General features: G+C 32.6%; 2 protein-coding genes across 2 annotated transcripts; both read left to right on the top strand.

Moving 5' to 3' along the window:
* The first annotated feature begins 2,502 nt into the window (after positions 1 to 2,502).
* Positions 2,503 to 4,582, top strand: LOC107787246 (probable WRKY transcription factor 51). Its single transcript, NM_001325433.1, has 3 exons — positions 2,503 to 2,816; positions 2,942 to 3,088; positions 4,381 to 4,582. The coding sequence occupies exons 1-3, from the start codon at positions 2,503 to 2,505 to the stop codon at positions 4,580 to 4,582; spliced, it is 663 nt and encodes a 220-aa protein (NP_001312362.1).
* A 1,358-nt stretch (positions 4,583 to 5,940) lies between these two features.
* Positions 5,941 to 13,532, top strand: LOC107787247 (ras-related protein Rab7). The gene is made up of 7 exons (XM_016608789.2): positions 5,941 to 6,201; positions 6,347 to 6,373; positions 6,740 to 6,839; positions 6,968 to 7,114; positions 8,585 to 8,665; positions 8,782 to 8,924; positions 13,110 to 13,532. The coding sequence occupies exons 1-7, from the start codon at positions 6,149 to 6,151 to the stop codon at positions 13,171 to 13,173; spliced, it is 615 nt and encodes a 204-aa protein (XP_016464275.1). The 5' UTR covers positions 5,941 to 6,148; the 3' UTR covers positions 13,174 to 13,532.
* The last annotated feature ends 1,538 nt before the right edge of the window (positions 13,533 to 15,070 follow it).

A 15,070-nucleotide genomic window follows, 5' to 3' on the forward strand; every position in this document is an offset into this window, starting at 1 on the left:
CTACTGAAAAATTATATTTTTCAATCACTATGATTTTTGTGTGAGTTAGTAAAAGTTTTATGATTTTTATGTGAGAAAACATAGTTATATGACTTTGGTAAAAAAAAAATTATACTTATATAATTTTTGTGTGAAAAAATAAAATTATATAACTTTAATGAAAAAAGTCATAGTTATATGAATTATCAGTAACTAATGGCAATTGATAACATCTGAGACAAAGAAAAGACTACCAAAACAGAAGGTCACAAGATTTACTAATTATCTGTAAAGATTTTTAGTGGTGAAAAATAGAACTTCTTTTCTGTTTTAAGTAAGAGGAGTAATATGTAAAAACAAACACCCTTTTATTAATACAGTTAGGCCGGCCCCGTCCATGATAGCGGACTCTTTTTCTTCTATTATTTATTGGGACTTTTTTTTTAGGGATTTGAAGCCGTACTCTATATTTATGTCGCATATATGTATCCTATTTTTAATAATTATTGATTTGGTAGTCAGCTAACAAAAATCCGTAATAATATGACAATTATATCCCTTACAAAAGATATAAAACTTGCATCACGCATTAATCGCGTGATCTGCAACCTCATTTGTTAAAAATTTCACATAGAAGCTAAAACTTCATGCTAATGCATGCTGAAGTTATTTATCCTGCAGTCTACAGTTTTGTCATGAGTTTTATCCGAAACTTCAGTCTAAACATGCTGAAGGTTTTTAGTTCATTTAGTAAAACTTCAGACTAAACATGTTTAAGTTTTTGTCTTGCAGTATGTAATTTTCTAATGAGTTTTTGCTAATGCATGTTGAAGTTATTTAGTTCATTTGCTAAAATTTCATACCAAAACATGCTGAAGTTTTGTTCCGCAATCTACAGTTTTGTCATGAATTTTATCCGAAACTTCAGTCTAAACAAGCTGAAATTTTTTAATTCATTTGCTAAAATTTCAGACTAAACATGCTTAAGTTTTTGTCTTGCAGTATGTAATTTTCTAATGAGTTTTTGCTAATGCATGCTGAACTTATTTAGTTCATTTGCTAAAATTTCATACCAAAACATGCAGAAGTTTTGTCCTGCAATCCACAGTTTTGTCAATAATCTTTTATTAAAGAAGGAAAAAATCGTCTTTTTAAAACGCTTTTAACAATAAAAAAAAAACGGGTAGGGATGCAAACAGGTATAAGTTAAAAAGGGGCTACCAAATATGGAGCCCCATGCAATTTTTACGACTTTTTTGTATATACAAAATCTTAAACCTATTTACCCGGTTTGTCTATGTTTTTCTATTTACAGAAAGTAATTAAAGTTTTTTACAAAATATATAGAAATCCAGTCAAAAACTATAATTTACATACAGTTTATATACAATTTGTATACAATTATGTTAGTTATATATATTTTGTATGTTGTTTCTACACCCGATCCAAACAAATAATAATTTCGCAAAATTTAATTTTCAAAATCAAAGCTTTAAAGTTTTTTAAGGACTATCAATTGAGTTTTAATGAATTAACATAGTTTGAGTCCAAAATCCTTTTTCCATAAGCGAAAAAGCTGAACAATTTTATCAATTGATAATAATCCAACAACATATAGCATAAGTTTATTCCTCGAAAAGAAATCCAGAAAGGAACCTCATGAATTATACATTTTCGTTAAGTCCTGTTGCTCCTATGTCTACCAGCAGTTTTTTATTCTGAAAAGTATCCAAATTTGTCCTTTTGGTTGTGATAATTGTATTTAGTAAATTTTGAAGAATCATTTGATTGGTTTTTCATGGATTTTGTGTTATTTTGATCTACAATTTAAAATAAAAACTTCATTTTCTTTCACTCCATTCCATATCAATTTAACTATTAAAATATTACATCAGATAATCAACCTTAGGATGTAGCATAACTACATAAGCTGTTTTGCATATAGAAAATGGCATCCGATCATGCAACTATAATAAAACAAATTACTATTACGAGATTAACCTTTATTTGTGTAAACCGAGTATATATAATAAGGCGTCAAGTTTTACCTAATTAAATTTTAATGGGTAGAGTTATTTAATATTTGTATTGACGGAGATAGCAGGAACCTAATAAAATAATCATGGTGCGTGCATGCAAGCTGGGGGACCCACTATCGTTAAAAAAAAAGGCAGGCATTAATTCTGAATTTAAGATATATCCCTTGTTATTAATTCAGAATTTTTAAATATGCTTTTGGCCCAAAAAGGACAAAAAAGGTTCCAAACTTAACCTGTTCAATTATTTCGTCATATGATGACACAAGAAGAATGACACTTAAAAAAGGTAAATTAAAGAAACTCCATAGATACTGCTAGGAAGGTGGTAAGGAAGCTCATGTCAAAACACAAAGATTAACCACACAATCTATAATACTATATAAAACCACACTATCAAATTATTAAACACAACCACATCATTCATTCTATTTTGAGAGACTCTCTAAAGTCTTTCTTCTTTGGCTTCTTCTCAAATATTTAAACCATGTTTGGCTCTTCCACTTTCCAAGAAACAATCAATATTTCTCATCAAACTATAAACCCTAATTTTGCCTTTTCTCCTCTCATCAATATGAATCAAGATCATTGCCACAATATGTATCAAGATTTTGACACTTCGTTTATTGATCAGTTGATTAATGATAGTGAAGAATATTCCAACTCAAATAACAGCTTTAATACTTCACTTTATTCACAAAATCCTTTCATGCAACAAGAGATAAGCACTAGTACCTATAGTGGAAGCTGCTCATCAGCTAGTTCATTTGATGCCACACCAACAAATATTCACATGAATGAGTAAGTCACTACTAAACTAAGGGTGATAATTCTGGAGAATATTGATAATTATTCATTGATCGATTTTAATGGTTTATATATTTAATTATTTATTCACTTGTTTGTTTGATGTTGATGTTTTAAAGAAATTCAAGCAAGGGGATAGAGAAAGAAAAGAAGGCTGAAAAGCATGCAATTGCTTTTAGAACAAAGACCGAGCTTGAGATCTTGGATGATGGATACAAATGGAGGAAATATGGAAAAAAGAAGGTGAAAAGTAACACAAATCCAAGGTAAATATATCAAATTTCTAAGTTCTAGCTTGCGAACTGATCGTCTACATTAATATGATAATTATTTTGATGTTTTGGTGCAAATTCTTTCTATATATATAGTATTATTACTTTTGCTTTTGAAGGTGGATTATTTCAGAAATATTCAAGGATTGTACACGCACTAAATATACAAAAGCCAATTATTGGGTGCTAGAAGTCTTTCATTTATGTGTTTGTTTAATTAACTAAGAATTGCAAAGATTAGAAGCTCAAACTTGATTAAAATTCATTTTTTCACAAGTACGGGCACACAAATATTTAGATAGAGAGTTTAAAGAATGTACCTTTTTTAATATATACACACACATATCTAAAGTCGTCCTATTATATGAGTATCACAAATTATGGTCTAAATAGACTGCGCTTGAGTCACTTGATTCTGGAAATCGTCTTTTTCATAACCCCTCCCCCAAACTCCCACAACAAAAATCTCAAGTTAAGATTTGAACTTTAAGCATTCTAAAATATAATTTAAAATAACAAGTTAAGAATTGAATTAAAACTACTAGGTCAGGCACAAAAATACATTATGAATGGGACATAAATAAAGTTTTAAAGGAGATAGCGATTAAATGTGTTCTTTAACTCACAATGGATATATTGAAGACTTGGAGCAGTAAGTCAGCGACTGACTGATGCAGATTATCCCCAGCTAGCATCTGCTTTATTCATTCTTGTCGGTTCCTAACTTCCTATCGAATTTATTCCAATATCTTTTAGTTATAAATTTTAGATTCTTTGTTCTACACTTTTTAAAACTTTAATTCTATTTTGCCTGGAACCACACGGAATTAAATTATTTCAAACGATTTACACTCTCTTAGAATTCATGTAAAACTAATGAAAACTATGGCACAATGAACAAAATAATATGTATAACAATAAACTAAGTTTTAGTAATCATGTTATTAAGTCTACTTTAGATCGATCCAATATTTGTTAGGAGTTTTTAGGTTTTATATACCACTGGAAAATGCAAAAAACTTGTGGCGCTTGAAAAACCTATAGTTTTGTAATATTGAACCAAGAAAATATGTTTAAATATTAAGAATTTATACGGCCAATAATCTCAACTAACTAATATTGCTGGGAATTGAGGTATAATTATTGTTGTTTAGTTTTTTTTCCTTTTCTTTTTATCTTTTCACCTTTCATCTTGAGATAAAATAACACATAAATGAAATATATATGTATCCCAATAGGGAATACAACATATATCAGAAATGTACTAATCCAATTAAATTAAACAGGAATTACTACAAGTGTTCAAGTGGATGTTGCAAGGTAAAGAAGAAGGTGGAAAGAGATGGAAATGATTCCAGCTATTTGATAACAACATATGAAGGAAAACACAATCATGAAAGCCCCTTTATCATTTACTGCCAAGAAAAGTCAACAGTCAGTTTTCACAATGATCAATGGAGTTTGCAATTAGCAGATTCTTTGTGGTGATCTTCTTGGAGCTGCTAGAAGACTTTATTCCATAATTAGAAACATTAATATGTGTCAATCCCTTTATATATAGGAAGGAAACATATATATACTACTTCTTTATATATAATTAATTGCTCACTCCTTGTATATAATCATGTCAAATATAATATGTAGGTAAAGTTATTTTCTAATGGTGACTTCAGTCAGTAATTATACTACTTTTAATTTAGTTGCATAACTATAATATCTATCGTTTAAGGATTAAACTGTGTTTATTGATCAATGCAATTTAATTGGTTATATCAAGTTATTACTTTACTTTTCATGCTACTATATTAGTTTTGCTACGAAGAGTTACATGTTTATATGAATTTAATTTGAGGGTATAAAATATTTATATATTTATAGTGTACATAACTTATACTCATCACTTTACATGACATTGAATAACTGACCAACTACAATCAAAGGAAATTCGTCATATATTTCTAACTAAAATGATGGCAATACTTCTCGACTCCAAGACGTTAGACCACAATACCGAACCCAAGGTCCATTAAACGTGGGCTCTTAAAGGAGAACAATTATACACACTAATGTATTTGGGTAAAAGTTTTACCTTGCGGTCGAAACTAATTATATTTGATAGCCGTAAAAATATATAAAATTTATATATCAGATTTATCTTTACATGAAAAGTGGCTAAATTTCGATTACTTTTGAAACTGAGCTATTTTTGGCTATTATTTTGAGAGCGGTTATACAATGATATTTTCCTAATGTATTTTACTTTGCTAGCCAATTTTTAAATCAAATGGGAATAAGAAATATACTTGTTAAAAAACGTTCAAACATCAAATCATGCTAATAATTAATTAAAATGAAAATAAACACCACTTAACTATTTTAATTAAGTGATAAATCTTATGTAGAGGACAAAAGTCATACACTTAATATTTATTTGCATGATTTAGGTCCGAATAAGTATTTTTCTTGATATATGTTCGTTGAGATCAAATTAACGATTCTAAAATAAATGTCATTTTAGCCAAAGTCCAAACTAATATGGTTCAAAATAAGTTAGGAAATCAAGTCCATGTCAATTTTTCTTTTTTATAACTATCATTGCTCCAACAAATGATTTAAAAAGTCTGAAGTTAGATAAATTATAATTTTGAGGAGAGCTAAATAATAATTTAGTCATATAACTTTTGCGATGAATGTTATCAAATGAAATTTTTAATGATTGTATCAAAACCTTGGATGAATTTATTTTTGACCGTAAGAAGTACATAATTACAAAGATAGTAATTAATATATAGTCTAAGTAATAATTACTGCAACATAACAATGTCCATACACAGTATTTGCTCATCTGTCCAACAAATAGGTGTCTGAAAATATCGAAATTGGCGCCGCTTTCCTCTGCTCTCTCTCTCTCTCTCTCTCTCTCTCTCTCTCTCTACAACCCCATTTCTTTTCTTCTGAAAATTGTCAACCCAGATTTGAAATCCCAAAAGTCCAAAAGGGAAAATACAAACCAAAAAAGGGTTCACCTTTTGTTAATTTGATTTTCTTATCACCATGTCTATGCGTAGGAGAACCTTGCTTAAAGTCATCGTCCTCGGCGATAGTGGGTACGTCCCTTTTTAACTCTTTTCTCTCTTTTTTTTTTCATTATTAACTTTTTATATTTGAGAAATTTCTGATCCCAGGGCTAGTCATTTGGAAAATTTTTGGAGTATATAATGCTAATTTCATTTCTCTTTTTATCGTTTTCAGGGTTGGTAAAACGTCATTAATGAATCAGTATCCTTCTCTACCACATTCCCTAATTATTGGAGGTCAAAGCTTAATTTTTTTTTTAATTTACGAATTGGGTATTTCGATTTTATCAATTATCTTTTATTAGCTTCAATTTATAGTTAACTTATTATTAGTTCATTTTTATGGCATTGCAAATACCTGTAAGTATTTACTCCCTCCGTGCTTGTTTGACTGGGCACAGATCATTAAGGTAAATTAAAGTTAAATCATTTCTAAATATAGAAAGGTATCACATAACCGAGGGAGTATTGTTTTGGGCTCTTTTGTTTACCGTATATTTGTTGTAATCACCGTTTATGGGTGGGTTTATAAGTTTTGGACATGTGGGATCTTTGACCTATAGCAAAGATACGTACACAAGAAGTTCAGCCAGCAATATAAAGCTACAATTGGAGCTGATTTCGTGACAAAAGAGCTTCAAATTGATGACAGGCTTGTTACTCTCCAAGTGAGTTTCTTGGTTATTTATATGTGAAAAATATTCTGATGTTTATGTGCTTTTAAATGCATAAGAGTAGCTGAACGATTTTTGGGGATTATGTATTTGCTGAATGTGTTTGTGTTCTTGTTTGGTAGATATGGGATACAGCTGGCCAAGAGAGATTTCAGAGTCTTGGAGTTGCATTCTATAGAGGTGCAGATTGCTGCGTTTTGGTCTATGATGTCAATGTTATGAGATCCTTTGATAACCTTGACAATTGGCATGAAGAATTTCTCAAACAGGTTGGGTGATTATTCTCCGTGGATTTATTTGTCTCAGTGGTTTTTTCTTGTTCAGTGAATTAGGGTTTCTTGACTGCTTTATACATTGCTAAGAGTCATGTTATTGACGAGTAGGCAAACATCTCTGAGATGCTTAGGATGGACATTTCTTCTTTGAATCCCGATGGGGGTTATTTTTCGTATTCTAATTAGGGCTAGAACTGAACTTAGGTGCATTGTTTGTTCTGTTGGTATATGGAACTCATGAGCAACCTATAATCAAAAGACCAAGATATAAAGGCATACCTATTTAGGAATTGAACTGGGTATTGCAGAGATTAAACTAGTTATCTGTTAGTAGAAATGCCCTCCATCTTCTATTCTCCACATCATCTTTTGTTTAAAGCATCGAGCAGACTTGTGAACCAATTGAAGAGAGAAAATGAGAACAGAAAGAGCATTAAGTTTGCTATCTGGTTTGTTGTTGGTGCATCAAAGTCTTATTAGGCTGCTTCAGTTGGTGTACTACCCAAATTCTTCCGTCTAAGTGGGAACATGTACATGAAGAATGTGCAAGTCTGCAAGATGATTGGAAAAATTTACAGAAGAAGGATTTATAGTCAAAATATAATCATGTATTTAATGCTTAAACCTTACTGTTAGAAGACGAAGAGAGTCAAAATTGAACAAAACCAACAAAAGGACTAGCTGCTTTCCCTTCATATATCTGTCTGTAAAAATGGGAAATGAACATTAGGAAATAAGGCTTCATTTTGGTTGTGTGTATATGTAGAAATGAGAATACACGAATATGCAAACATATAATTATAAAAACCAAACAGTATAGTGCAGCGTTTTGTTTAATGATCTCCCTGCAGATGAATCAATGTGCCATGTCTCTGAATTTGGTCGTCTATATGAATTCTTATAGTCCATGTTGCTCCATTTTAAGCTCATCTCCGTCCTATATTATGTAAATTAAAAATAAAAAGCACTAGAAGTTATCCGTATTTTCCACTAGGCATAAATCTGACTCCTAGACAATAATGAACCTAAAGTAATCATACTAACATGATTAAAACTTAATCCCAACTCATTAATATCGCCTATATATATATATATATATATATATATATACAACTCATTAATATGGCCTATATATATCTTTTTCTTCCATCGTGCCCTATATTTTACTAGGCCTGCATGTTTTACAAGAGAAATTAGTTTTAAGCCTAACATTGAGTATTTTATAGAAGTAGATGATTCCTGCAATTTCTTTCCTGTGTAAGATCCCAACAAGTAAAGGTTTGGGATTATGCTGTGTATCTAAAGAGTTTTCACATATGGTCTATATGTTCAGATCTTAATTGGACTTCTTCTGGTGTAACATTGGAATGTATTATCATTTCGTCATGCAAATATTGTGTTGGTGATTGTTAAATTAAGACTAGCTCTGTTCCATGTTAACCGACAGAATTTGTTGATATGCAGGCTAATCCACCAGACCCTAAAACATTTCCTTTCATATTACTGGGGAACAAGATTGATATAGATGGTGGAAATAGCAGAGTGGTAAGATAATCGTAGTGCTAAAGTTTTCAAGTTATGGACTTTGGATTCTATGAGAGTTTTCCTTTTCATATTCTGTGCGACATTTGTAATTGATTTATCTTTTGCATGCTGAACAGGTTTCTGAGAAGAAAGCAAAGGAATGGTGTGCTTCAAAAGGGATACCTTACTTTGAGACATCAGCGAAAGAGGATATAAATGTTGATGCTGCATTCTTGTCTATTGCAAAAACTGCTTTGGCCAATGAACATGAGCAAGATATGTAAGTATATGTGAATTTGAATATAAACAAAGCTTTGTTTGTTGGTTGTTGCTTGTATGAGATATGATGCTTACATACCTATAAACTTAGCGGTAACAATAAGATGAGCTAGCTTAAGTAATGAGAGCCCAAAGATAAAAAAATAAAAGGGCAGCTCGGTGCACTAAGCTCCCGCTATGCGCGGGGTCCGGGGAAGGGCCGGACCACAAGGGTCTATTGTATGTCAAGTATATTTATTCTAACATGTGAACCCTTGAAAGTAGAATGTTTTCTAGCGGACTAGATGAAACTAACATTAAATGTTTGTTGATCATGGGAAAGATGTTTGTTTGGTTTTTGTTTTCTCAAAAAGGTTTTAGAAGAAAAAGAGGAAACCATGTAAAAAAAAACTCTTAGCCAAAAAATAAGGCTAAGAGTTGTTTTTAGATCAAGGTAAACATTGCAACATTGAAAAAACAACTACCTTGCATGTCTTTGTTTTCTGTAATTCCAAAAAACATTTTTGAAAAGCTTCTCGAATCAACCTTTCAAAAAAAAAAACTGTCCAAGAGCCATCTAAAAAACTCTTTTCTTGTTACATGCAAAAGATATTACTTGAATCATAGAGCTTCCCCAAACTTTCATGTCAAGTTTATGATTACATATCTTCAAAAATGTAAGTAATATTGATGCTTCGGCAATTCTATACTAAATGAAGTGCTACAATTTTAGCCCCATTCAGTTTGTAGTTAGCCACTTTTGAATCGTGCAGTTTGTGTAAATTTTTAGAACTTGTTTTCAAGATTGATCTTGGAATGAAAGGCTAACCCGACAGTTCCAAGATTGAGCCTTTGAATGTTGAAGTTGATTTGCTCTGGTGTGCAAAATTTTATCATCTAAGGTATCTGGATAACCAAATATATGGAAAAGTTACTGCTGGAACTAGAAAGATGATTAACTGTGCACTCTCCTGCTATTTCATTCATTTGTCTTTAATGAATCGATGTGTGTAAGACTCGAGATGATTTTGAGGCAATGTGAAGTGGTGGTCTGTGGGTGTTCAACCAAAGTGCAAAAAAGTTTGTTAGAATATCAAGTGAATATGTGTCTAGATTCATATACATCTAGATTCATTGTACTTGAACAAAAAAAATCATATACAATATTCTATAAGATATCTTGGGTATTCTGTATTTAATCATAAAATATTTACTTACCGTGTTTGTATAAAAGTTGATTACCTACCATATTATACATAGCCTAAGACTCCTAGATAAGGAGCACGTATTATGCATCGTTTATCAAGTCAATGAGAAGATTTTCTTTTTTTACATGGTATCAGAGCTTTTACAATATTGGTAGAAACTCAAATACCTTCTGCTACCGGCCACTGTACTAGCCAATGCATGCCACTCGCTGAGCAGTGTTATCTTCTTTTGTTCTTCCTTTTGGTGCCCAATGACCCTCCTCTCTCCTACAATTGGCATCCTTATCTCCAGATAGCCATTCATGCGCCATTCCTCTCTTTTAGGATTGTTTGTGCATCGGCTCATCTTTTCGATGACTGGTGCTGCTAACTTTTATGCAACCGACGCTGTCCTCTAAACTTTGAATTTCTTCAGTATTCTGCCCATTCAAGTTACATTGCTAATGTTTTGGAAATTTGCAACACCATATCTTTTTTTTGGTAATTGAGAATATATTTTTTCCTTGTGGTGCAAGAAACACTTTCTTCCACGAAACATTTGCCAACAACTTTCCAGAGGAAATAATTGCAGCACTGTTTCCTTTTTTGGTGATTGTGCAGTTCCAATGAGATCTCGAAGTCAACTTTCCATGTTCTAAAAATAAGTAGACTCAAGTTGGTTTTCCCACTTTGAGTTTGAGGGGCCATGTTGGAATATCAATTGAATGTGTCTAGATTCATACACGTCTAGATTTATTATACTTGGATAAAAAATTTATATAGAATATTCTATAGGATACCTTGGGTATTCTGTATTTAATTATTGAATATTACTTACCTTAGTAGTATAAGGATTGGTTAGCTATCATATTATACATAGTCTAAGATTCCTATATAAAGAGCACCTTTTGTACATCGTTAATCAATTCAATGAGAAGTTCTTTTCTATTTTCACATGGTATCTCATTGACTTGTTTAACAATGTACAAGAGATGCTCCTTATATATGAGTCTTAAGCTATGTACAATATGGTAAGTAATCAATCCTATACAAATAAGGTTAGTAAATATTCTATAATTAAATATCAAATAACCTAAGGTATTCAATAGAATATTCTATATGATTTTCCTTATTCAAGTATAATGAATCTAGATATGTATGAATTTAAATACATATTCACTTGATATTCTAACATGCCCTTTCAAACTTAAAATAAGGAAAGCAACTTGAGTTTGGTTTTATCAAAAACATACAATGTTGATACCGAATTCTCGCTGGATTCATGCACAATCACAAAATATAAATGCATTGTTGGAACTATTTCCTCCGAGAAGTTGTTGGTAACTGCATAATGAAAGAATATGCTCGTTGAACTACACACAAAAAAAGATCTTTTTTCAATCACCGAAAACAAATATGGTGTTGCAGATCTCTAGGACATCGGTCGCATAAAAAGTAACGTCTCTCGCCAGAGAAATGAATGGTGCTTGAACAATCCTAAGGAGAGGAATGACGCGTAAACACTCATCTAGATGTAGGGTCAGCAATTGATGGAGCGAGGAGTGTCATCAGACAATAAAAGAAAAAAAACATTGGCTAGGCAAGCAGCACTTTTGGCCGTGCTGGTAGCTTCCGTAGTCTCTAGATTGTGAAGGCTCTAATACCAAGTGAAAAGAGAAATCGATTAACAATGTACAATAGGTGCTCCTTATGTAGGGGTCTTAGGATATGTACAATTATGGTAGATAATAGTTAAATACAGAATATTTTTAGTATCATGTATCATATTCTATATGATTTTCCTTATTCAAGCAATGAACTTAGACGTATATGAATGTAGATACATATTCACTTGATATTCTAACAGTGACCTCAAGAGAAATTGAAATTAGAAGTGAAGATACCATTGAGTGCTTAATTAGTGATAATTCTTCAGTGATCCGCCTAACGCCGTCAGTATAGCCGTTTCACAAGGGTATGCAGATTTTAAGTCTTTGGTGGCAGAGCTTAACATTTGACCTGATAATGTAGCTAAAAAGTCCAATCAATGTGGTGAGGTTAGGCATGGTTGGGTTGTAAAGGACCAGACTTTTGATGATGACTCCAGAGAGTAGAGTCGTCAACTATTGACGTCTTCAATAGATTTTGTGGCTATACTTGTGTTGATTTGGGAGATATAACTTAGACAATGGTGACTTTGTTTGGTTTCACTAATTTACCTGCCTAAAAGCCTGATACTGAAAAACAGAGTCGATAATGTGCTATGTTAGAGTTGATTACACAGACTTGACAGATAAATTTTCTATTCACTACAGAATTTAGGATCAGAAGGAAGTGATGGACAGTAGCATCAGTTTTTCATAGATATAGCACTTCATGCTTTTATATTCTGTAGCCTTTGGCGTGCCTGCAAGATACAGATGTTCTGTGTTATCAGGGAAGCTTTAGTGGTCTATATATTTTGGTGCAATGATCGCTGCTCTACTTTTCATAAAACAAATGGAATATGTTGTGGTAGCTCAAAACTCAAGTAACTCTGACGTATGGTTCATAAAGAGTTCAAGAGCTCATAGATTTGTTGGAATGTCATTTCATCATAGGATGTTCTACTATGGCGCCTGCTGCTTCTGTAACAATGAAAGTTTAGACAGGCAATGGTTGGTTATTAGGATAAACTCCAATGAATCTTGTTAGAGTGCATTTCTAATAAGATAATATCACTTTAATCTTTGAACCTGAAAAAGTATTTCGGAAATCGGAATTAGTATATCTCTGATAATTATGACAGTAGTACGTTAAATGGTTTTCCCTGAGTTTTCTGTACAGGGCGTAGAATAATTGAGTAATAATATCCTGATTGACTACCGACTATTAATGATATAGCGACTGTGGAAGTGAAAATGCATTTTGGTAGGCCAGATAGTGAACCTACTCTATGTTCTTCATCCTCTACATTCAACTACTGCATTTTGGCAGCTAGGGAACCTGCATATACTAAAATCTTGTGTTCTGTTTTCCAGATACTTCCAGGGCATTCCGGAGGCAGTTTCAGAGACGGAGCAAAGAGGTGGTTGTGCATGTTAAGGCGGATGAAGCAATTTCATTGAGTGCTATATGTAATCGCTGTTGTTGCCTATTTTTCCTGCAACAGTATCGTTACTCTCAGGCCGTAGCCATTCTTTTGTACCCATTACTACATATACTCTTCACTTAAGATTGCATATTCTATTGATTTCCTCAGTGTTGTTTTGGAAAGAAGTACATCTTTGTCACATTCAGACACTGGAGGTATAGGAACTCAGGAATGTCTCCTTGTATTGCATTTGGCTCTGAGAAAGATTCTAATTGTGCATTTTGCCGTACCCTGGCTGGTTGGATTTTATTGTATACTCTGAAAATTGTATTTTTCTACATCTACGTATAACAATGAATTGGATTGGTAACTGTTACTCCATGAACTTTCAGTTAGGCGAAATTATTTGTTATGCAAAAAAATTACTGTTTGCTTCATGCATGGAGCGGATGAAAAAATACTATCTTTTCTTTTTAAAGCTCAGGTATGCAGAAGTAGCACCAGATTGTGTAAGTTTACAGGAGACTTAAATGAATGATATTGATACCAATCTTCTGGTTGCACATGACTAAATAAATAACAATCATGTTTCAGCATAACTCGCTCTAGATAATAGATTATAGTGATGGGCATGAGTATTTTCCAGATGATTTTTTCAACCTAAAACTTTGAAGATCAGTAATCATTGTTGCAATTAAGTTTCGGTTGTATGAATACCCAATAGGTCAGGAAAAATTGAAGATCAAACTGTCAAAGTCAACGGGACATTTCACTTGGATAGACCTTGAAATATATTTTGTAGCAAAAACTAAAATAGGTTGATCCACAATTAAATTGGATATACTTACAACAACAACAACAATAACATACCCAATATTATTCCACACCGTGGGGTCTGAGGAGGGTAGTGTGTACGCAGGCCTTACCCCTACTTTGTAAGGATAGAGAGACTGTTTCCAATAGACCCTCGGCTTAGGAAAGTATAAGCACCACATTAATGAAAATATAGACAAGAAGGGACAGTACCAAAAAGCCATATAAAAGCAGAATAAAAATAACAAGACATTAAGGTGATCAACAATGAAAGAAACAACGGTTAGTCATAAAAACCTACTACCAACTGAAAGCGAGACTGTATGCTAATACTACTTTATGAACACTCTAGACTACCTACTCTACTATTCTCATTCTCGACCTCCATACCTTCCTATCAAGGGTCATGTCCTCGGTCAGCTGAAGTTGGGCCATGTCTTGCCTAATCACCTCTCCCCACCTCTTCTTTGGCCTACCTCTACCTCTCCGTAGGCCCTCCAATGTCAATCTCTCACACCTCCTCACCGGGGCGTCTGTGCTCCTCCTCCTCATATGACCAAACCACCTAAGCTGCACTTCCCGCATCTTGTCCTCATATAACCTCATTTTTTTATCCTATCTAACCCGGTGTGCCCACACATTCATCTCAACATCCTCACATTCATCTCAACATCCTCATCTCTGCTACCTTCATCTTCTGGACGTGAGCGATCTTGACTAGCCAACACTCAACCCCATACAACATCGTGAAAAATATAATTAATTGGATATAATTAATCTTGGAAAATATATTCTTTTGTTGTTTTTATTGAATAGGAAAAAAAAAAAAAGGCAATGATGTGCTTCCAATCTCTGCTTGAATGAATGAATTAAATATTAGTGTACCAATTGCTTTCTCCACGTTTATTTCCTCCTTTCTTTTCTTTTTTTCTTTTTTTTGGCTTGGAAAAAAAAGAAATTTTAATTTGCAAATATAGTATAGTACCTTTTATTTGAAAGGGAATGAAGTCATGAAATGAAAGACTTTACTTATCAAGTATGATCAACAACAACAAGAAGCAACTCGTTTCCATTATTATGACTACAAATACAAGA

This window comes from Nicotiana tabacum, chromosome 12, assembly GCF_000715075.1.
Source record: "Nicotiana tabacum cultivar K326 chromosome 12, ASM71507v2, whole genome shotgun sequence".
Classification (NCBI taxonomy): Eukaryota; Viridiplantae; Streptophyta; class Magnoliopsida; order Solanales; family Solanaceae; genus Nicotiana; species Nicotiana tabacum.

Excerpts from the sequence above, each read along its gene's own strand:
- LOC107787247 (XM_016608789.2), top strand. The coding sequence starts at position 6,149 with ATGTCTATGCGTAGGAGAACCTTGCTTAAAGTCATCGTCCTCGGCGAT. Across the intron at positions 8,666-8,781 it reads ATGGTGGAAATAGCAGAGTG|GTTTCTGAGAAGAAAGCAAA; the intron begins GTAAGATAATCG and ends CATGCTGAACAG. Across the intron at positions 8,925-13,109 it reads AATGAACATGAGCAAGATAT|ATACTTCCAGGGCATTCCGG; the intron begins GTAAGTATATGT and ends TCTGTTTTCCAG.
- LOC107787246 (NM_001325433.1), top strand. The coding sequence starts at position 2,503 with ATGTTTGGCTCTTCCACTTTCCAAGAAACAATCAATATTTCTCATCAA. Across the intron at positions 2,817-2,941 it reads ACAAATATTCACATGAATGA|AAATTCAAGCAAGGGGATAG; the intron begins GTAAGTCACTAC and ends GATGTTTTAAAG. Across the intron at positions 3,089-4,380 it reads AAAAGTAACACAAATCCAAG|GAATTACTACAAGTGTTCAA; the intron begins GTAAATATATCA and ends TAAATTAAACAG.